This window comes from Eschrichtius robustus, chromosome 9 (genome assembly GCF_028021215.1).
Source record: "Eschrichtius robustus isolate mEscRob2 chromosome 9, mEscRob2.pri, whole genome shotgun sequence".
Lineage (NCBI taxonomy): Eukaryota > Metazoa > Chordata > Mammalia > Artiodactyla > Eschrichtiidae > Eschrichtius > Eschrichtius robustus.
The window spans coordinates 124,809,627-124,834,193 of NC_090832.1; the positions used below are offsets into that span (position 1 = coordinate 124,809,627).

At 36.2% G+C, this 24,567-nt stretch overlaps 1 protein-coding gene across 2 annotated transcripts in view; it reads right to left on the minus strand.

Moving 5' to 3' along the window:
• IBTK (inhibitor of Bruton tyrosine kinase) overlaps nt 1–24,567 on the minus strand; it is a 102,435-nt gene that overhangs the window by 39,350 nt on the left and 38,518 nt on the right. For both annotated transcript variants that reach the window (XM_068551673.1, XM_068551672.1), the window contains exons 17-22: nt 18,424–18,525; nt 16,380–16,497; nt 12,997–13,057; nt 6,428–6,549; nt 4,683–4,795; nt 795–943 (exon numbers count right to left, since the gene is read on the minus strand). In XM_068551673.1, the coding sequence (XP_068407774.1) occupies nt 795–943; nt 4,683–4,795; nt 6,428–6,549; nt 12,997–13,057; nt 16,380–16,497; nt 18,424–18,525 (665 nt within the window). The remainder of the gene's footprint in view (nt 1–794; nt 944–4,682; nt 4,796–6,427; nt 6,550–12,996; nt 13,058–16,379; nt 16,498–18,423; nt 18,526–24,567) is intronic.

The following is a 24,567-nucleotide window of genomic DNA, read 5'->3' on the forward strand; positions in this document are numbered from 1 at the left end:
CTAAGTGTAATATTAATTTCCCCCAAACTTCTACCTTACATAAAAAAATTTTTATGATAAAAATTTGTTTTATATCAATCCTTGAGGCCTATAAGACTCTTAATAAAGGGTAAATTTTCTACTGTCTCACAAATTTCTAGATGTTCTAATATATTTTGTGGATGTACAGAGGTTAGAAAAAAATTACTCTACATCTGGTAAGTTTGACATTCTCCTTCCCTGTAGATTAACAACTATGGAATTAAATGTTAAGAGATGTCTGAAACATGGCCTCCCCCAGAGTTGACCAGCCTAGGAATTCAGCAGCTTAGTGTCAATTATGCTAGACTAGGAGAAGAACTCCATTCCAGATTGCATTGCTCCAGTTCACACCATGGCGGAAAGACACTAAACGGATTTTGGTATTAGGCTTACTTTCAAAATCATTTTCCTTTGACAATTTTTAGCTGGTGTTAACTGACATTTCACAAAATATATTTCAAGTAATTTAGCTATGAATATATATTTCAATATGCCTATACAGTATTGCTATACTTTACATCAACATTACTTTTATTGCAGAAAGATCAGAAATACAACATCATAAAGGGCTCAAAACTGCAATTATAATCTTTAAAACTAGAAATATTAGGCAAATTTGAGAAAACTAACACTACATATATTATGTCATTAACTGTATTTTCTTATAAACCAGCCAGAAGAGTGTTTTAAAGTTAGAGTAAAAATAATGAAAAACTAAACTGTCTACAGACTAAAATTTGAAGAAAAGAGTGCATTAATAAACAAAGACAAACCTCAGTCTTATCTGCATGAAATCCTGTTGTGAAATCAGGAGACTGTAAATCCCTAGGACTACCCACTCCTGCATAGCTTCCTTCAGAGTCTGATGTCAACAGTTCTGGAAGAGATTCCACAGAATTGGTCTTACCAGACTTTAGCAATCCTAAAAAATAAAAATTTTTTCATGTTTAAACACATATACAGTAAACATATATGTATTACATTTAATGAAACAAATAGAGCTAAAAGCATCCATTTATCCAGATTTAGTAACATTTAAATTATAGTCACTGTACTAAAGTCTTAATAATTCAAGCTAACTGAAGAAAGAAATCAGTTGAAGCGAAAAACTGAAATGGAGAATTTTAAAACAACAGTTTTATTCATTTTAATTACACACCAATTAAGCAATAAACCTGAGGAAGATGGTTATTTGGTATCTAATTTAAAAAGTGACTCAGAACATTTTTTTCCCCATAAAGATAAGACAGCAAGACAAAATTAATAAACTCTAGACCCCTCCCCTTTCCCTTTCTCATCTGTCTCTGCACCTATGCAAAGGGGGATTAGTCCCAGTCTGTGTGGAAGAAGCATTATAACCTTTCTGCCACTCATCTAAGCCAGCAGGCTGGCCAGGTAGCAGAGGCTTTGCGGAAGTCAACTGTGGCCTGTTTGAGGGTTTTTCCTTCTGCAAAATATCTGTGAATTGAGAGCTATTTTCAATTAGCTTATCACCTAAAGCATAAGTTGTTATGAAATGTATATACCATTTGTTCTCTTAGGCAAGCTAAGTACCTGTCTCCCTGCTACATCTGGTATCCTGGCTCATTAGCAAATCAGTCATTTCAAGTATAAACAGAGTAAAAAAAAAACAAACTTTTGCTTAGGTTCATGTGTTTATTTCCATATATTTAAAATGTAGTACAATCTAAATGAAGTAGCAAAATAAATACATTATAAAACATATCTCATAAATTCAGTAAGTGTTGTTCTCTTTAAAAGTAAGTCACCCTGGGCTTCCCTGGTGGCACAGTGGTTAAGCATACGCCTGCCAATGCAGGGGACACGAGTTCAATCCCTGGTCTGGGAAGATCCCACGTGCCGCGGAGCAACTAAGCCTGTGTGCCACAACTACTGAGCCTGCACTCTAGAGCCTGCGAGCCACAACTACTGAAGCCCAGGCGCCTAGAGCCCATGCTCCACAACATGAGAAACCACTGCAATGAGAGCCAGGGCACTTCAACAAAGAGTAGCCCCCGCTCACTGCAACTAGAGAAAGCCTGCGCGCAGCAACAAAGACCCAACACAGCCAAAAATAAATAAACTAAATAAATAAATTAAAAAAAAAAAAAAAAAGTAAATCACCCTGACAAGGTATGTGCCTTTTTTGTTGTTATTGCTAAAATACAATTTGGAAATAACATTCAAACTTTTCTCCCCCACAATGTTTTAAATATTTTTAAGAGTAGCAAACTTTTATATGAGAGTATATTTAATACTGGGATGCTCCCAAAAGTCAATTAGAAACAAATCTAATAAATAAAGACGATTAAAGTGGCCAACAATTATTTTTGATTAAAAAACATTTTCACAGAATGACTTCTAACTTTAAGGATCAACACAAACAAACATTAAGCCTTCATACAACTGTCCTTGATGAAATTAGCTTCATACTCAGATTTTCTCCCAGAATAGGTTACTTTGGCCCCCAGTTAAATTTAACCTTTCAATCATTTTTTGCTTTGGCCACAGAAGGAGTAGTATAACAGGAAGAATACCGAACAGGAATCAAGAAAATAAATTCTACCTCTGGCTGCTACGACCTGAAATCACTTAAAAGTTTTCTGAGCTTGTTTCCTCAAGTTTAAAGGAAGGGGTGTAAATTAATTCATTACTAAGGTCTCTTCCAGCTCTGAAATGCTAAGACTCTTAACACATATGCTATCAATAACATCCTTTAAAACAAACCAAGTATCTGCTTTTTCCATAAATCTTTTAGGTATTTGGAAAATCACTAGCTCCACAACTGTCTGTCCATTTATTCATCCTGCCATCAATCCACCTATGCCTCCTTCTAAGGACTACGGGTAATTCATATAACACAGAGGATGCAAAATCACAGAATTTAAACTTTAAAAAGGTCCTAAAATAGGAATCAGGATATGCAGCAAATGAGAAAGACCTATAGACCTATCTTCAGTACTTCATCAATCAATTTAGGTATATTAGCTTTCTTTTTTAATATCTCGTGTGTTATCTAAAATGACTATTCTTCACATTATTTATTTATCAAACATGTCAAATACCTCATTTTTACTTTTCAAAGTTGCCTGTATACGGCTGATTGACTGTGAAAACACTGCTGATAGAAATTGCACCAGTTTGTCTTACGGCTACAGACACACCAACTATTTCTGAAAGCCATGCTATGCTGCCATTCTTTTTTGGTTACACTTCAAATTTTTATCTAAAGAAACTGTTAAAATTTAGGTCGTTCAATCTGGATCTAATCAGATGAATCCAGAATGTGGGATAGTCTACAATACCACTGGCCTCAACTTCTGAAAACAAAACAAAACAAAACAGAAGGGTGTGGCGGTGCTGTTCTACTTAAGAGACTAAAAAGACATTAATAAGCAAAGGCAATGTCAACCCTGATACGACATTAGATTTTTTTTTTCTTAATGTTAAAACAGAAAAGGCTATAAAAACATGTTTGGTCAATTACGGAAATCTGGGCATAGACTACAGCACTAGATAATATTAATTAATGTTAATTGTCTTTCAATGTGATAATGGTATTGTGGTTGTACAGAATAAGGGTTGTATCTCCCTTATGCTTAGGAGATTCATATTAACCTTGGGGGGCAAATGTCATGTCTACAGCTTAGTTCCAAGTGGATCAGGTTAAAAAAAAAGGGTGTCTGTAGAATGTTTGGAGGATGAGGGAACAGAGCATGCAAGACAAAGCCTGCAAGAAAAAGCAAATGTGGTAAGAGGTTAACAATAGATCTGGATAATGGGTATACACAGGTGTTCATGGTATTTTTCTTTCACCTTTTTAGTAACTTAAAGATTTTCAAAATTAAAAACTGGGGAAAAAAATTTCAGAAAAACTATATATAACCTTACTTTCAAACAGGCTCACATAATGCCTAGATATAAAACGTGTTGTATTTTACTACTGGATTATAACCTCCTTAACACGCATGAATGGAATCCCACGTGGCATCTCACTTGAAGCACTGATATCTATGAACTGAATGCACGTGTTAACAGTATCTCTGTCATGTTTTGCCCACCTCTAACCCTCTATGCCACTAGACAGAGTGGTCTTTTCTAAAAACATAAACCTTATCCAGTCACACCCTGCCTTAAAAAATCCATCAATAGCTACCTGTAGCCTTCAGATTAAAGTCCAAATTCCTTAGTTTGGCATATAACACCCTCCAAAATCTGACCCTCTCCAACCTATCTCCTATCTGCACCTACCCGATATGGCTGAGCTATGCACAACAAACATGCAGTCTTTCTACTGCCTCTAGGCTTGAAACATACTGCCCCATTCTCTTAGCATGTCAATCTGCCTCCTTTTCTTGGCTAAATTCTCTTCACTCTTCAAGATCCAGCTCAGGGATCACTTGCCTCTAACAGATGTACCCTGATCTTCTCAGACTAGTTTGGGTGCCCCTTCTGTGCTCACAGAGCAAATGTCAATCAGAGTACTTATCACAATACATTATCATTTTCTGTGGCCTCCCTAAGACAAGGACTATTTTCTATTTCTGTAGCACCAGCAGATGGCATATGAGAGTATTTAATACATGTTAAATGAATTAGATAAGGAACAGAGATATGAAAGATTAGATCAGAAAATATACCCTAAACTATTTTCCACTAACCTGTAGATGGTGGACTCTGAATAATATCTGAAAGGTTATAACCTCCAGAACTATCTGACCGCTTACGTGGCTTCTTTTTTGCTTTCGTTTTTGTCTTCTTGAACACACTTTCCCTAGGAAAAAAGCAAACATAAAAGTCATTTTAAAAAAATTAAGTTACAGATGAAACAGGAGAAGAACTATGCATTTTGAGCAATGGAATACAGCATTTTGGTCAAACAGAAAACACAGAAGAATACATATGTTCTAGTCCCATTTATCTAAGTGGCCCAGAGCAAGTTACTCAACTCCACCAAACTTCAGTGTGATACTATCACTTGTTCTAACCCTAGCATTTCTGTGAAAGTTAAGACACAAGATGGTACATAAGAAAATACTTTGAAAAGTAAAATACTGTACATGTTCACACACAAGCTATTATAATCTATGATCTGGAACTAGAAATATTTGGTGATAAGTTTTAAAGTATTTCAGGGGCTGCTTAATTCCTTGAATTATTATTAATCAGGAAAGAGAAAATAACTATCTATGAGGACTACAACAGTCTTATTTCACCTAAAAATTATAGATCTCATTACATAATTCATCCACAGTAACACAAGTCAGCTGTGAATACTATTATTTTGTGAAGGATAATGTATTTATGTCAATGTTAATCATTTTATTATAATTTTTAATGTAATAACATGTCATACATCCAAGTCAGATATTTATAAACCTCAAGTATTCCAGTGGCTACCACCAAACTCTAGAAAAGAGGTTAAAAAAAATTTCTGGAACCAAGAGCAGCTTTTCAGTGAGCTACAATTATACTCATACGTATATATACACTCACACATATATGTAGTAAATGACTTGAATATCCGAAGATTTTATTTTAACAGGTTATTTACCAAGCAGAAGGAAAGTAATTCTATAACCAGCTGATAAATTAGCCTAAAATGCAGATTGGAAATTCTAAGCAGGACTTATTAAATGGTCAACAGGGAGATTGTGTAGAACCTGGGATATTTTATTGAAGGACTCCCAAATGCCAGTCACTGTGGGTCATATCTCTTGAACGAGTAGGGTTCTCTATAGAGAGGGATCTAGAAGAATGGCTGATGAACTCCCCTTGGTTCACCCTCTCCAGAAGGCAAATCTCTCGTCTTCTGCCAAGATGGAGGAGGGGCAATCACTTGGTTCAGGAATACATCAATGCTCTTTGAAAAATTCTCCAAAAAAAAAAAAATGCTCTTTTCCAAATCCAACCACTTACACTGGTCTTCATAAACCTAGTACCTGTAATTCTTAAGCCTTTCCAGAATTCTGTTTTAGTTTTTTCTGTTCTAAGTCATTACTGCTCGGCAACCACTTTCCAACTTCCAAAACTGTTAACATCTCCTGACTGCCATTTACTCCTTTCCTGTTCTCTCTGCTCTAGTGCAATATGCCTTTTTTTATTTCTTTACTATAATCTCAGCAGGGTTTGGAAAGGTAGTTAAGATAACTGCACTTATTCAACCCAACATATTTAACCAGAAGGCTACATTCTTTTTGTGTTTATACTTAACTTTGTTATATCTGCAAGTATTAATTACGCATTTACTTTGTATTATATCAAGGCTAAAAATGAACATAAATACCTATTTTTTATGTTAGGTTCTCAATTTTTCTTTCCATATTAATATAAAAGTGTCAACAGTGTCCAAGATTGGGGATGGGGGAAGGAGAAAAGGAAGGAAAAAAAAAAAAACAGAGCTTACGAATAATTTTGTTCCATATTTATTTCTTCTTTCAAAAAGATATCTCCATCTTCTACATCCAAATAGCTAATATCTGGTCCATCTTGATATGGTGTAATGACTCTTCTATCCATTGCTGGAATCTATAGAAAAAAAGATGTCACTTTTTAAATACAGAATTTGTAGAGGAAAGACATCAGCTACCTTTCTGTCTCCCCTTCAATCTACAACCAGTAAAACATGCAGAGCTCAACAAAGTTGCCTCTGCCCAACACACTAGAACACCAGAGAATTCCACACATTTGTACATCTAAAGGCGGGTAGGCTGGAACACAAGAGGAGAGAGGCAGAACAGATGAAAGAGTGGAGTCTGTGCCTGCAGTTCTGGGCCTCTAACCACGGCAGCTGAGCCCACAGCTTCAGGGAACCCAGCACCAGCATGTGAGGCGGTGCACTTACAACTCTGGCATCCTGAATGGAGGGGTGCTCACAACCACAGGTAACTTGGTAGCAGTGGAAGTGAGCCCTGGAACCCAGCCGCCATCCCCCACCATCAACAGTGGCAGAAGCCCACGAACCTCATACAATATCAGACAGAGTACAGGCACCTGTGCAACCCTGGCTTCCAACACCCCCATGATCCTCCTCCCCCCACGCAAAGAGTGTTACTCAAGGAATCCCACAAACTGGGGAAGAGCCCAACATTCCGATGATGACAGTAGCTCTGGCAGAAGAAAGGCAGTAAGGATCTGGGAGGCACAAGAAGCAATAATGAAGGCACAGAAGCACACCTCTTTCAGAGCCGGTGGAGGCTGGAAAATGCCAACTAGCAAATATAATCAGAGCCAGCTCAGGTAAGAGAAAACAAACCTGTGTTATAGTGCCACCTACTGGAAAGCAAAAGAAAGGACTCTAACTTCTAACCTGTCATTAACTTCAAATGCACCTGCAGAGGAACAATTTAATTCAAGTACCATATACAACCACAATAACACTCAACCACAAAAAGAAAATAACAGTTCTCCAGAAACCAAACTAAGTCACAGAATATTTCAATCTAACTGATAGAGAATTCAAAATAGCTGTCATGAAGGAACTCAATAAGCTATAAGAAGTCAGAAAGGCGGTTTAATGAGCTCAGGAATAAAATTAATGAACAGAAGAAATACTTTACCAAAGAGACTGAAACTCTAAAAAAGAACCAAACAAACGCTGGAGTTGAAGAACTCAATAAATGAGATGAAGAATGAATTAGAAAGAAATGGAAATACAGCAGATCATATGGAAGAGAGAATTAGCAAGCTCAAAGGTAGAAATCTTGAAATGATACAAGTAGAAGAGAAACAGAATATTAAAAAAGTGAGGAAATTTCACAAGACCTATCCAACTCATTTAGGAAGGAAAATATTAGGGTAATGAGTAACCCAGAAGGACAAGAGAGGGAGAAGGCAAAAGAGAGTTTATTTAAAGAAATAATATCTGAGAATATCCCAAAGCTGGAAAAGGAACTGGATACACAAGTCCATGAAATTAAAAGAACACCTAAATGCAAAACGACCTTCTCCAAGACATGTAAAAAATATTAAAATTGTCAAAAGTCAATGACAAAGATTTTTAAAGGCAGCCAAGAAAAAGGATGGTAGCTGGGAATTCCCTGGTGGTCCAGTGGTTAGGACTCAGTGTTTTTACTGCCAGGGCCCAGGTTTGATTCCTGGTCGGGGAACTAAGATCCTGCAAGCCATGTGGCATGGCCAAAAAGGGGGGGAAAAAAAAAAAAAAAAGGCTGGTGGCCTACAAAGGAACCTCCACTAGGCTAGCAGCAGATGTCTCAGCAGAAACCCAACAGGCCAGGAGGGAGTGAAATGACAATCTCAGAATACTAAAAGATAAAAACCGTCAGCCAAGAATACTCTGTCCAGCAAAGACATCGTTCAAATATGAAGGAGAGATAAAGACTTTCTCAAACAGAAGCTGAGGGGAGTTCATCAACACAAGACCTGCCTAACAAGACATGTTGAAAGCAGCACTTCTAACAGAAACAAAAAAGACAAAGGGACACAAAACTTTGAGCAAGATGATAAAACAGAACCAGAAAATTGCAACTCTATGAGAGCATAAAGGTTAAATGGAGAAAAAAAGAAAGAAAAATAACTATAAGCTATTTCTTTTTAGTAGCAAACTCACAACATCGAAAGGGATAATGTGAGAAAACAAAAACATAAAAGGGGATGAAAAAAACTCATACAGGTAAATGAAGATAACATACTATCAGCAGAAAAAAAGACTGTTTTATCTGTGAGACGTTTTATACAAAGCTCAGGGCAACCACAAAACTTTATGTTACAGAGCAGAGACATGAAACATAAAAAAAGAAGAAACTAAGAAAAATACCACAGAAAACCTCCAAACCAAAATAACAGACAGAAACACAAGGAAAAAGAAACAATAGAGATATCAAGCAACCAAAAAACAAAACACAAAATTTCAGGACTACATCCTCATCTATCACTAATTCCCCTGAATGTACATGGACTGAATTCATCAATCAAAAGACACAGAGTGGCTGGATGCATTAAAACACAAGATCCAACCAAATGCTGCCTCCAGGAGACGCACCTCAGCTCTGATGACAAACACAGGCTAAATGTGAAGAGATGGAAGATGATACTCCAAGCAAATGGCTGCCAAAAGAAAGCAAGTGTAGCCATCCTTATACCAGACAAAATAGACTTCAAGCCAAAAAGGTAACAAGAGCAAAAAATGGTCAGCATATAAAGAGGACAACTCATCAAGAAGACATAAAAGTGACTAATGTATATGTACCTAACATAAGAGAACCAAAATGTATACAACGATTACTAACATACCCAAAGCAAGGGAACTGACAACAACAAAATAATTGTAGGGGACATTTAACACCCCACTTACATCAACAGATAGATCATCCAGACAGAAAGTCAACAAGGAAACAGTGGCCTTAACTGGAACGTTAGATCAGATATAGTTAACAGATTTAAACAGAACAATGCAGCAAAACACACATTCTTCTCAAATGCTCATGGAACTTTCTCAAGGATAGGCCATAAATTGGGACACAAAAGAAGTCTCAATATAGATTTAAGAAGACTGAAATTCTATCAAACATCTTTTCCGATCACAATGGTATGAGAAACTAGAAATCAAGAACAAGAACACTGGAAAAATGACAGATAGTAAAGATGAACAATATGCTACAGAACAACAATTGGGTCACTGAAGAAATCAAAGGAGAAACAAAAATATTACCTGAAGACAAATGGAAATGAAAATACAATATACCAAAATCTATGGGAAACAGCAAAAGCAGTATTAAGAGTTTGTAGCGATAAAGGCTTACCTCAGGAAACAAGAAAAACTTACACCTAAAGGTACTAGAAAAAGAAGAACAAACAAAGCCCGAAGTCAGTAGAAAGAAGGAAATATAAAGATCAGAGAAGACAGAAGAAAAGATGAATGAAACTAAGAGTTGGTTTTTTGAAAAGACAAACGAAACTAAGAGTCAGTTCTTTGAAAAGATAAACAAAACTGACAAACCATTAGCTAGATTCACTAAGAAAAAAAAGAGAGAAGCGTGATAAATAAAATAAAAAATGAAAGAAAAAAAAAGATACTATAGAAATATAAAGGATTATAAGAGAATACAAAAATTGGACAACCTAGAAGAAATGGACAAATTCTTAGAAACATACAACCTTCCAGGGCTGAATGATGAATAGAAAATCTGAATAGCCCAATTACTAGTACAGAGACAGTGTACTAGTACTTTTTGAAACAGTAATCAAAAAGCTCCCAAAAAACATAGGTCCAGGACCAGATTGCTTCACAGGTGAATTCTACCAATATTCAAAGAAGATTTAATATCTATCCTAAAACTATTCCAAAAAACTGAAAAGGAGGGAATGCTTCCTAACTCATTTTACAAGGCCAATATCACCGATACCAAAACCAGACAAAGACAACACAAAGAAAGAAAATCACAGGACAATATCTCTGATGGCTGCAGTTGCAAAAATCCTCAACAACATATTAGCAAAACGAATTAAAAATTACATCAAAAGGATCATACAACATGATCAAGTGGGATTTATACCAGGGATGTAAGGATGGTTCAACATCCTCAAATCGATCAACATGATACACATTCACAACACATTCACAAAATGCATGTGATCATCTCAATAGATGCAGAAAAAACATTTGCCAACATTCAACACCCATTTATGATAAAAACTCTCGACAGAATGGTACAGAAGGGATGATATGTGACAAACCCACAGCTAACATACTCAACGGTGAAGTAGTAAAAGCTATCCTTCTAAGATCAGGAATAAGACAAGGATGCTCAATCTCACCACTCTTATTCAACATAGTATTGGAAGTGCTAGCCAGAGCAATTACGCAAGAAAAAAATAAATAAAATACATCCAAATTGGAAAAGAAGAAGTAAAACTGTCACTATCTGCAGAGGGCATGATTTTTATATACATAGAAAACCCTAAAGATTCTACCAAAAATCTGACACAAATAAATGGAAAGATATGCCAGGCTCATGGATTAGAAGAATTAACATTATCAATATGAAAAGATATATGTCCATATTACCTAAAGCAATCTAATTCAATACAATCCCTATCAAAATCCCAAGAACATTTTCCACAGAAATAGAACAAAAAATTCTAAAATTTATATGGAACCACAAAAGACCCTGAATAGTCAAAGCAATGCTGAGAAAAAAGAACAAAGCTGGAGGTATCATATTTCCTGATTTCAAACTATATTACAAAGCCATTGTAGTCAAAACGGCATGGTATTGGCAGAAAACCAGATGCAAAGATCTCTAAACAGAATTGAAAGCCCAGAAATAAACACTTGCATACATGGACAATTAATTTACAACAAAGGAGCAAAGAATACACAATGGAGAAAGGACAGTCTCTTCAATAAACAATGCTGGAAAAACTGGACAGCCACATGCCAAAAAATTAAATTAGACCATTATCTCACACCATACACAAAAATTAAGTCAAAGTAGATTAAAGGCTTGAGTGTAAGACCTGAAACCATAAAACTACTGAAAGAAAACACAGGTGGTATGCTCTCTGATATCAGTCATAGCAATATCTTTTAAAATATGCCTCCTCAGTCAAGGAAAACAAAAGCAAAAATCAATGGGATTACACCAAACTAAAAAGCTTCTGCACAGCAAAGGAAACCATCAATTGAACAAAAAGACAACCTACCAAATGGGAGGAGATATTTGTAAATCATATACCCTAAAATAACTCATACAACTCAACAACAACAACAAAATTACCTGATTAAAGAACGGACAGAGGAATTGAATACATATTTTTTCAAAGAAGACATATAGATGCCAACAGACAGATGAAAAGATGTTCAGCATCACTAATTATCAGGGAAATGCAAATCAAAACCACACTGAGATATCACTGTACACCTGTCAGAATGGCTAGGGTCAAAATGACAAGAAATACCATGTGTTGGCAAGGATGTGGAGAAAAGAGAACGCTCATACACTGTTGGTGAGACTGTAAATTGGTGCAGTCACTACAGAAGACAGTATGGAGATTCCTAAAAAAATTAAGAATAGACTACCACAAGATACCCAGCTATCCCATTTCTGGGTATTCATCCAAAGAATACAAAAACACTTATTTGAAAAGATATATGCTCCCCTATATCCACTGCGGCATTATTTGCAATAGCCAATATATGGAAACAACCTAAGGGCCCATCAAGGGATGAATGGATAAAGAAAATGTAGTATATGTGTATGTATATATAAATACACACACACACACACACACACACATATACATACAAAGGAATACTACTCAGCCATGAAAAAAGATGAAATCTTTTTTCCACATAGATGGACCATGAGGATATTATGCTAAGTGAAATAAGTCAGATGGAGAAAGACAAATACTGTATCATTTCACTCATAGATGGAACATAAAACACTAATAAACAAACAAAAACAAAATAAATGAACTAAACAAACAAAAAAAAAACCCCAAACATGTGGATACAGAGAATAGAGTAGTAGTTACCAGAGGGAGAAGAGGAGGTGGGGAGTGAAATAGATAAAGGGGATCAACTATATGCTGACAGATGGAAGTTAAATTCTTGGTGGGAAGCAAGCTGTAGGGTATACAGAAGTAGAAATATAATAATGTACACATGAAACTTACATAGTGTTATAAATCAGTTACCTCAATAAAAATAAATAAAATCATTAAAATCCATATTTTTACACTGTCCTGATCTTTAGTAAATAAATAACGAAAGACCCCAAAGCATTCAATAACTTTCATTTATAAAGAAATTTAAATAGGTATTAATTTTATCATTAAATATCTTCAATTTTTATTATCGTGTTTACCTGTACAGCTTGTAAAGAAATATTATGTCCTCATTTTTAAAAGATCCTAATGAATCAGAATTCATTAGGAAATTGTTCCATTGAGAAGTCTGACCAAATATACTGCGTTAGTTGATACTGTAATTGACAAAAACATAAACCTTACCATTTTTCGGTAAAACACAGAAAGATCCTTCAAAACACCGTCACTTAAAACATCAAGAGACCTAAATAATAAGATATAAAATTCTATCTTAACACTCAAGTTTAATACCTGTTAAGACTTTCAAATATGCAGAGACATTTTATATTGTTGAATAAGGAATATTTTTTTAAAGCATTAATATGCCAGCTGCAACAAATTCTTTTTGGAAGTATGTGTAGTTATATATTTCACATAAACAGCAAACATATTAGACAAACATACTGAATAAAACTCAAGCAACTCTTATAAATAAGTGGTAGAAAAATATTTTCTATCATAATAGCAAGTATTCAACTTTCATTTTCCACAAGTATAATCTTTACTACAGAAGGAGTACTATATTGACAGAACAATGGCCTAACTATCAGGTACCTGAATTCTATCTAGAATTATCACTGCTCCCAATTACCTACATGACCTTGAGCAACTCAGTTTCCCTCTCTAGTCCTTAATATCTTCATGGGTAAAATGACGTTTGGGGACTTCCCTGGTGGCGCAGTGGTTAAGAATCCGCCTGCCAATGCAGGGGACACAGGTTCGATCCCTGATCTGGGAAGATCCCACATGCCGCGGAGCCACTAAGCCCGTGCGCCACAACTACTGAGCCTGCACGCTAGAGCCCATGAGCCACAACTACTGAAGCCTACACGGTCTAGGGCCCAAGTGCTGCAACTACTGAGCCCGCAAGCCACAACTACTGAAGCCCACATGCCTAGAGCCCGTGCTCTGCAACGAGAAGCCACCGCAATGAGAAGCCTGCGCACTGCAACGAGGAGTAGCCCCCGCTCGCCGAAACTAGAGAAAGCCCGCGCACAGCAACAAAGACCCAACGCAGCCCAAAATAAAAATAAAAATAAATTTAAAAATTAAAAAAATAAAACGACATTTGGACTAGTTCAATTGTATTCAAAGGAGATTTTAAGGAATTCTCAGGTTCCAAAGAGGTACTTTGAGGCATCAGTAAAAATTTAAATCAAAGTTTACATTCTAAAGTGTACTTCAAACTATTTTTAAAACTAATACAAAGCAACCATATTCAAATCTGTACCACATTAGTTTTTTAACATTTTGAAGACAATTAACTTGTGATGCTACATCAATTTTGATGCAGCTCTGTTTTCTTAACATCTCTGTGCGTATTTATTTACACTTCTGGCAAACACATATTTGACTAGGAATGGTTACATTTACATAAATCTTTGCTTTTAATGCAAGTTATAATGTCTACTCATGTAAAACTATTCACCGCAGCACATGTGCCACCCTTAATAGTTCAGCTGACAAACTTGTCACAACATAATAATGGAACAATAGTAATGTGACACATCATCCTCCAATATCATATTTTAGATAGATTTGGCTTGTTTCACACTGTGACAAATTAAACGAGCTTAATTTGGCAATGCAAGGGGAAAAAATTGCTATGATTAGAATGACTAATGTAATGTCAGCAAAAAAAATAAATGTATTCTGAAACCTCTGCCAGGTTCTGACAATGAAATACCAGAGGCATTTTGAAATGACATTGTCTAATATCCCATAATATTAATTTTCATTTGGAAAGCATTTTTCACAAAATAACAAAGCATTAAATAGCCAAAAGAATTTTCTCTAAACTGAACCCTAAATGGCAATTATTAAGAATCTGTTAGTGATTCACCTTTTAAAAATGGTAGAAAACTTTTACTTCAAACATGTTTTTGGAATTAGTTTCATTAAGCATCATCAAGCATCGTCCTGACTTTGAAAGGTGAATTATCAAAAAACTGTTACCATTTATAATTAATTATATGGATCAAGGTTTTCTTGATTATTTGCCAAAAAAAAAGTTTCACGGGTTTTCTCATCCTCATGTGAGGATATAAACAGAATCTACTTCGTAAGGTTTTCATGAAAATTAAGTGAATCCATATAACACTTTTAGAATGCCGCCTGGCACATACCATTAATTATCATTATTACTATTACTATGTAACTATTATTATAGTACTATTATTAATTATTACTATTAATAACTATTATTATGGCAGTAAGTGTTAGCTATTATTACAATTAAAACAAAATACAGCATTACACTAGACACCGACTTTAAAAATGCAACTGACACCAAGAAATCTAATCTGAAATTCCCGTGCTGACCAAAAAGACTTACTTTTTCTCATCACTGACTTTATACTGAGTAAATGTAATGAATTTGTGACCTTATGCTAAAAAATAAAGCTGTAAATTTATTTCATTAAAAAATTCCACTGCTGGGCTTCCCTGGTGGCGCAGTGGTTGAGGATCTGCCTGCCAATGCAGGGGACACGGGTTCGAGCCCTGGTCTGGGAAGATCCCACATGCCGCGGAGCGACTGGGCCCGTGAGCCACAATTACTGAGCCTGCGCGTCTGGAGCCTGTGCTCCGCAGCAAGAGAGGCCGCGATAGTGAGAGGCCCGCGCACCGCGATGAAGAATGGCCCCCACTTGCCGCAACTGGAGAAAGCCCTCACACAGAAACGAAGACCCAACACAGCCATAAATAAATAAATAAAATATTAAAAAAAAAAAAAAAATTCCACTGCTAAAACAGTTGAAAACAATGGGATTAAATTTCCCAAGATTCCTCTAATTCTAAAATGTCGATGACTCCTAAATCATTAGCATTTATCAAATTCTTTCCATCCAGGTAAACATCAATATAACATGAAATATTAGCTTATAAAACAGGATACATATATTTAGCTGATTTTTTTCACATAAAATGTGTCATTTTTCATAAGAAAAATTTCATTACCATGCAAGCTTCAACACACATATCAGCTTGCCATAAACTAGACCAACTCAATTTTTTCAGGCCATCTGGTGCAGCCTAAGTTTGACCAAAGAATCAGTATGTAGTATAGGAAATATCTTAAAAGAGAATAAATACAAAGAGAAAACAGAAATCAACCAGTAACAAATTGTATGCATGCATGTATGTGAAGTAATTAAGTGCTGGCTTAATTAGTATTACAGATAGTTTCCAAAAGCCAAGGTAAAAACTACATAGATACAAATTAGCCTAAACAAAGAGATATGAAAACATATACAAATATACTTGTGATAATATTGTCCCACAACCTTCCAACCAGCATGTAAGCACCACTGAGGGTGAGGATATTGTCTTTATTTGTTCCCGGTAGTATCTTAGCAATGGCTGGCATATATTAAGCATCCAAATACTGATGGAATGATTAAATCCCCTTACATTTTCACTTTTTCTACAAAGCTGGGATTTATCGTTATTCACTTTTAAATTACTAATATATTTGTTATCATATATAAATAAGTGCTTTTGCAACAGTCTGTATATATCTAACCTACCTTGCTTCAAGTAAAGCTGCCATATTCAGTCCTATAAACTGTAAACAAGATAGTTTCAACTGTTCAGCATTATACATTGCTGCGAATTCCAGTAGCATAGCAGCATTCTTAAGGGTAACTACAAAGGAAAAGATATGTGAAATGAGATGAAAGGCATGTTACTACAGCAAATGAAATATACTTATTTCTCAAGTTGTCAGGTTTGAACACTTAGAAGAAGGAAAACTGAAAGTAGTGTCTTGCCAAAAATAAGTTATACTAGGGCAAATATACAACTCATTTTCCATCCCAATATGCCAAAGTAATTTTAAATGACTTGTTCACAGGAAGTATAAACACACGTAAAATTTTAAGCAAAAGAAAATACAGAAGGTGCATTACAGTGTCATCTAAAAGCAAACATATAAGAATTGACAATCTTCTACCTAACCTTTTCAGAATATTTTTAACTTTCACTGATAAACAACATTCCTTTTCATTTATATAGCACAGAATAGTCATTCTCTCTTCTATAAAACTAAAAAAGTATACTTAGGAGTAGGAGAAACTGATGAAATCAGTCTACAAAATGTATTTATGTTGAGTCATCTATCAGACTTTACGTGGGTATATTTACATATATAAACACATACAAATACTATATATTTAGAAAATAAGTACATTTAAATCTTACCACATTATTGTTCATGCCAATGCAGAATCTGGCATACTGTACAAAAGATGCTGGATTTTGTTACAATCCTTGTTAACTTTATATATGAAGTGTGTTTTGCTAGAGACTGTCCCAGAATAGTCTATTTACCTAGCATGTAACTTTGGCTTCCCAAACCCCTCCATTCTTTTTCTTACTTACTCTGAGTCCCAGCCAACAGAGGAACACAACTATTTTCTACACCTGGCTTCCTCCACTTCTTTGTTCTTTCTCCCTTATAACTCAGTCAAAAGTTATATGCAGACAATATGCAGACAATAATGATCGCTGCCTCACTCTTGACTAACCTAAAGTTTCAACTAATGATGAACCCAAATTCTCCCATTTCACAGAAATAAAAATGGATCATACAAAAACTTTAGAGTTGTTCAAGGAGAGAAGATACTCCACAGAGCTCAAGAAAAGTGAGTAAATAAGACTCTAAAGCTAAGACAAACTATTAGAAGCACAAATTAGAAAAATTTGACAGGAAATCCCTTCACACTTCCTGAAAAGGCAAAGAAAGAGAACAAAGATAAGATTAGAAAGCCAAGAAACTTTTATATCAGGGTGAGGAAATTTAACCTTTAGCCCAGAGTAAGCAATTAAAAATATATGAACAAGGGAAGACATTAATTCCTTCCTACAGAAAGATTAAAGAAGTTAGAAAAGAGAAACAGGAATTAAAAGACTACTATGACACGACATAGAAGGGATGGGTAACAGTGATCTCAACTAGCAGAGTGACAGTGAGAATAAAAAGGTAGGGGAAATGTGATCAACACAGTTAAGATTATAATCAATTTTGACAGCTGCAAATTGGGTGTAAAAACAAAATAACAAAAAATAACTCTGGGTTCCAAAGTTGAGTGTTAGGATGACAGCCATGCAATTAACAGAAATAATGAACAGAGAGAGAAAAATAAGAGTTTGAGAGAAAAGAGAAGTTTTTGATCAAATATATTAACGGGATGGTTACATAAAAATTCCAGCAAATAGCAGGGTAGCTAAGTGTAGAGTTACAGACCAGGGCAAGGCTAAAAAATTTCTGCTTTCAAACTCTCATCTTTCAGATTCCAAAATAAGTTTCATGCCATCTTTATTATTCAAGCTTTTATGGCATTTCCAAAAAATTAACGTATTTCAATTCTAAGATGTTCATGTTTTCACATATTAACATCTCTAAAATAAGGATGTGCTTACAAATGATGACACGAAGTAGTTTAAATGTCTTGATATTTTTAATGATACAAAAACATGCATTTTACCATAAACTTCATCAGAAAGTCAATAAAATACAGTAAATCCTGGATCAACCTGAAAACACACTAAGATTCTAATTCAAAAACTCACGTTTTTCACTTAATGCCACTTCACAAATCTCTTTCAATCGAGATATGAGAAGCTGATCAGCCACCACAAGAACACTACAAACAAAATCCACATTTTGAGATTCTAAAAAAAAAAGAAAAGAAAAAGAAGCGTCACTCTTTATTATTATTTTGTAAACATTATACGTAAGGAGAAAAAGTTCAAGTAATTAAGACACTACAAACGAGAGAATTATGATGATTATTTTCTAAATGTTGAAATGGAAAGTATGATAAACAGCAATAACATCAAAATATTTCTGTCTTTTCAGTAGAAAGCTGTAAAATAAAACACACCCAAAATGCCCTGGTTCAGACTAGGACCATAAAATGGGCAACTTGAGTAGATCTTTTTTAGTCTAAAGAACCACTAGAATGCCTGACTTGTTTAAAATCTCCCATGGCTGTTGAACAAACATTTCTCAAACTAATAGAGGGGAAAGTCAAATCTCATCATCGAAGGTAATATACAGGTGTATGTTAATTAGATACACATATGTTAAAACATATATATACATACGCGGGGTAGAGGGGGCAGGGAAGGACGAAGGGAGAGGTGAATAATGCTCTTAGGCTTCCTTACTTAAAACAAAATTGGTCATCTAAGAGTACTTTTTTTTTAAAACTATAGAACTTCCTTAATTTAACATAAACTTGATCCAGTGTACTATTAATGACCTTAAGCAATGCTAAAATCACTGCCAGAATAGTAATATAAATAGGAAAGAAAAAAAAAAACAATACCACCACCATAGGAAGAAAAAAAAAAATACTTAAAAAGAAAAAAATGAGCGACTTTCCTGGTGGTCCAGTGGGTAAGACTCTGTGCTCCCAATGCAGGGGGCCCAGGTTCAATCCCCGGTCGGGGGACTAGATCCCACATGCACGCCACAACTAAGAGTTCACACACCACAACTAAGAGTCCACACACCACAACTGAGAAGTCTGCATGCCGCAACTAAGAAGTCCACATGCCAACAACTAAAAGATCCCACGTGCTGCAGCTAAGACCCGGTGCAGCCAAAAATAAATAAGTAAATAAAAAGCAAAAAGCCCTCAAAATGAAGATGAAATATATGCATTTAAAAAAGAAAAAAATGAAAGTAGATAAACCATTTTAAAAAATGAGGGAGGGACTTCCCTGGTGGCGCAGTGGGTAAGAATCCGCCTGGCAATGCAGGGGACACGGGTTCGAGCCCTGGTCCGGGAAGATCCTACATGCCACGGAGCAACTAAGCCCGTGCACCACAACTACTGAGCCTGTGCTCTAGAGCCCGCAAGCCACAACTACTGAGCCCACGTGCCAAAACTACTGAAGCCCGCGCTCCTAGAGCCTGTGCTCCACAACAAGAGAAGCCACCGCAACGAGAAGCGTGTGCACCGCAACGAGAAGCGTGTGCACGGCAACAAAGAGTAGCCCCCGCTCGCCACACTAGAGAAAGCCTGCGAGCAGCAATGAGTACCCAACGCAGCCAAAAATAAATGAATAAATTTTAAAAAATTAAAAAAAAAAAATGAGGGAGAGGTGAAGTCATTGTAAATGGCAGACTAAGAACTACTTCAAAAATTCTTCTCCACAAAAGCAATGAGAATATTATAATAAATTATCAAAAATCAACTTTTTCAGAATTCTAGAAATTAGCCAAAGGCTTGCAATAATCTAGGGAGCACTGACTCAAAAAAATTGGTGGAATCTTAAGAATAGTAAGCTTTTGGAGACTAGCTGCTCCTACTTAGATCCTCCTCTCCTCTCCTCGCCTCTCCTCCTCAGTAGTTGTGAAAACCATCAATCCTGCAATCACAGGCAGCTACATCCACTGGAGGAGACAGAACAGTTGTGGGGCAACATTATCTAGAAACTGTCATTATTTGACCTGTCTGGCAGTTTCCTGGAAACCCAGTCAGCAGGGGTTTATTTGACCTGACTCAAAGCTTGCCCAGTGTGAACAGCCTCAGAAGAGGGCATTTATTCAAAACAATTAGCAATTACTTAACACTGAAGCTGCCCAAGACAATAAATAAGGGATAGAGCAAACAAGAAGCAGGTTAAAAAAACTTAAAAAGAACATCTAGGGAAAGAGATATTGTCGTGACTGAACGTTTATGTCCCCTGAAAACTCATATGCTGAAGGTATAATTTCCAGTGTGGTTGTATCTGGAGACAGGGCTCTAAGGAACTGATTAAGGTTAAATGCAGTCATAAGGTAGGGCCCTGATCTGACAGGATTAGTGTCTTTCTAAGAAGAGACATCACAGATCCATCATCTCCCCCAACTAATCCCCTTCGTGTGTGTGTACTCTCTCACTCTCTCTTTCTCCACTCACACTCACACACAAGCACTGAGGAAAGGTCAAGTAAGGACATAACAAGAAGGCAGCCATGTACAAGCCAGGAAGAGAATCCTCACCAGAAACCAACCTTGCTGGACCTTGACCTGAGACGTCTAGCCTCCAGAACTGTGAATGATAAATTTCGGTCTCTGTTATTCTGTTATGGCAGTCTGAGCTGACTGTGTCCATAAGGGGTTTTGAAGTTTTAACATATTCCTATGAATCTAGAAGGTCATACATATGTGGAGGGCTGTGCACATGCCCAGAAAAAACTTAAGAAGGCCCAAAACTCTTACTTCTGGCTGACCTTGAGACTGCAAAAGCAGGAAGTGAATCTAAGGCACAGTTGTAAACTGCCTGGCTAAGAACTGAAGCCAGGCCGCCACACACACAAAGAGCCCCTAGACACAGACTGGGAGATTTACTGGTTTAGGCATTTAAGGAAAATTCCGTCTAATTAGTAGCTGACCACTAAGCTGACCAAGCAGAGACCTCAGTGGTCATATATGACAAAGAATACCAATTTTACAGAATTAGTTCCAATAAGTCACTAAACAAACAGCAAACACAACAATCCCCAGGGAAGGAGGAAAATCTGATTTCAAGAGTTGCTACATGATATTATTTAGATATGTCCAGTTCTCAACAAAAAATTATAAAAGATGAAAAGAGAGATGTAAATATATGGTCTATATACAGAAAAAAAGCAGCCAAGAGAATCTGTCCCTGAGAATGCTAAGATGCTGAGCCATTACTTAAAATCAATTATTTTGAATATGTTCAAAGAACTAAAAAAATCATGTCTAAAAATCTAAAAGAAAGTATAAGAATAATATCTCATGAAATTAAGACTATCAATGAAGACAGAAACTATACATCAATTGAGATTATCCAATCTGAGGAACAGAAAGAAAAACAAGAATGAATAAAAATACACTGAGTATAAGAGACCTATGGAACACCATCCAGCCTAGATAGATACTTATGGTAGTCCCAGAAGGAAAAAGAACAGACATAAAGAATATTTGAAGAAATAATGCAGAGGGGGAGAAAAGTAAGAGTGAAGAGGATTTGTATGGAATCAAAGTTAAGTTGTGAATAACAACCAAGATAGGGAGTAACCCCAATACCCATCAATAGACGAATGGATAAAGATGTGGGTGGGTGGGTGGGCGGGGGTGTGTGTGTGTGTGTGTGTGTCTCACATACAGTGGAATATTACTCAGCCATAAAAAAAGAATGAAATTCTGCCATTTGCAACAATGGACCTAGAGGGTATTGTGCTTAATGAAATAAGTCAGAGAGAGATAAATACTCCATGTTATTAATTATATGTGGAATCCTGGAATCTAAAAAAAATAACACAAATGTATATAACAAAACAAAAACAGACGCACAGATATAGAGAACAAAAGCAGTTGTTACCAGTGGGGAGAGGGAAGGGGGAGGGGCAAGATAGGTTTATGGGATTAAGAGTTAGAAACTACTATGTATAAAATAAATAAGCAACAAGGATATATATAGTGTACAGCACACAGAAATACAGACATTATTTCGTAACAACTTTAAATGGAGTATAATCAATAAAAATATTCAGCCACTATGCTGTACACCTGAAACTAATATTGTAATTCAACTAAACATCAATTTAAAAAAAAGAAAAAGAAAAAAAGTTGTGGTTATTTTAAAACAGACTGTTATAATTATAAAATATTATTACATGTAAGCCTCATGGTAACCACAAAGCAAAAACCTACAGTAGAAACACAAAAGATAAAGAGAAAGGAACCAAAGCATACCACTACCAAAAAATCATTAAATTACAAAGGAAGACAGCACAAGAGGAAGAAGGGAACAAAGGAACTGCAAAACAGTCAGAAGACAACTGACAAAATTCCAGAAGTACATCCTTACTTACCAATAATTACTTTAAATGTAAATGGATTAAATTCTCCAATCAAAAGCAAAGTAGTTGAATAGATTAAAAAACAAGGTACAACTATATGCTGCCTACAAGAAAATTATTTTACCTTTAAGGACACACATAGGCTGAAAGTGACAGGATGAAAACACATACTCAATGCAAATGGTAACGGGGGATGGGCATACTTGTATCACACAAAATGGGCTTTAAGTCAAAAACAGTCACATGAGGGCTTCCCTGGTGGCGCAGTGGTTGAGAATCTGCCTGCCAATGCAGGGGACACGGGTTTGAGCCCTGGTCTGGGAAGATCCCACATGCCCCGAAGCAACTAGGCCCGTGAGCCACAACTACTGAGCCTGCGCATCTGGAGCCTGTGCTCCGCAACGAGAGGCCGCGATAGTGAGAGGCCCGCGCACCGCGATGAAGAGTGGCCCCCGCTTGCCGCAACTAGAGAAAGCCCTCGCACAGAAACGAAGACCCAACACAGCCATAAATTTTAAAAAAAAATGTTTAAAAACAGTCACATGAGACAAAGATGTCAGTATATAATGATAAAGGGGTCAATACATCAATAAGATATAACAACTGTAATAGACATACAGCACTGAAGCACCTAAATATATAAAGGAAACAGTAAAAGAGCTGAAGGCAGAAACAGACATCAATATAACAACAAACAAAGGACCTCAATACTCCATATTCAATAGGAATAGATAATCCACACAGAAAACCAATAAGGAAACAGCAGACCTGACTAACAATACCCGCCAAAAGGCCCTAACAGACATATAGAGAACATTCCATCCAACAACAGCAAAATACACATTCTTCTCAAGTGTACACAAAACATTCTACAAAATAGACAATATGTGAGGCCACAAAACAAGTCTTAACAATTTAAGAAGACTGAAATCATACCAAGTATCTTCTCTACCAACCACAATGGTATAAAGTCAGAAAAACAGGAGGAAAACTGGAAAATTCACAAATATGTGGAAATTAAACAATACAGTCCTGAACAACCAATATGTCAAAGAAGAAATCAAAGAGAAAGCAAAATAATATCTTGAGACGAAGGAAAATGGGAAACACAACGTATCAAAACTTATAGGGGGGCTTCCCTGGTGGCGAAGTGGTTGAGAACCTGCCTGCCAATGCAGGGCACACGGGTTCGAGCCCTGGTCTGGGAAGATCCCACATGCCACGGAGCAGCTGGGCCCGTGAGCCACAATTACTGAGCCTGCACGTCTGGAGCCTGTGCTCCGCAACAAGAGAGGCCGCGATAGTGAGAGGCCCGCGCACCGCGATGAAGAGTGGCCCCTGCTTGCCACAACTAGAGAAAGCCCTCACACAGAAAAAACAAAGACCCAACACAGCCATAAATAAATAAATAAAAATTAAAAAAACAAAAAACAAAAAACTTATAGGATTAAACAAAAGAAGTTCTAAGAAACACGTTTATACTGATAAATGCCTTAAAAAGAAAGATCACAAAAGAACAACCTTAAGGTTTTTACACAACAAAGAACTATAAAAAGGAAAAACAGAGCCCAAAGTTAGAAGAAAGGAAATAATATAGATAGAACAGGAATCAATGAACCAGACACTAGTAAAACAATAGAAAGGACCAATTAAACTAAGAGTTGGTTATTTGAAAAGATAAACAAAATTAACACACCCCTGTAGACTAAGAAAAAAGAAGACTCAAATAAATAATTGTAAATGAAAGAGGAAACATTACCAGTGATATCGCAGAAATACAAACGATCATAAGAGACTACTGTGAACTATATGCTAATGAATTGGATAATCTAGAAGAAATGGATCAGTTCCTAGAAACATACCAAAACTGAATCATGAAGAAATAGTAAA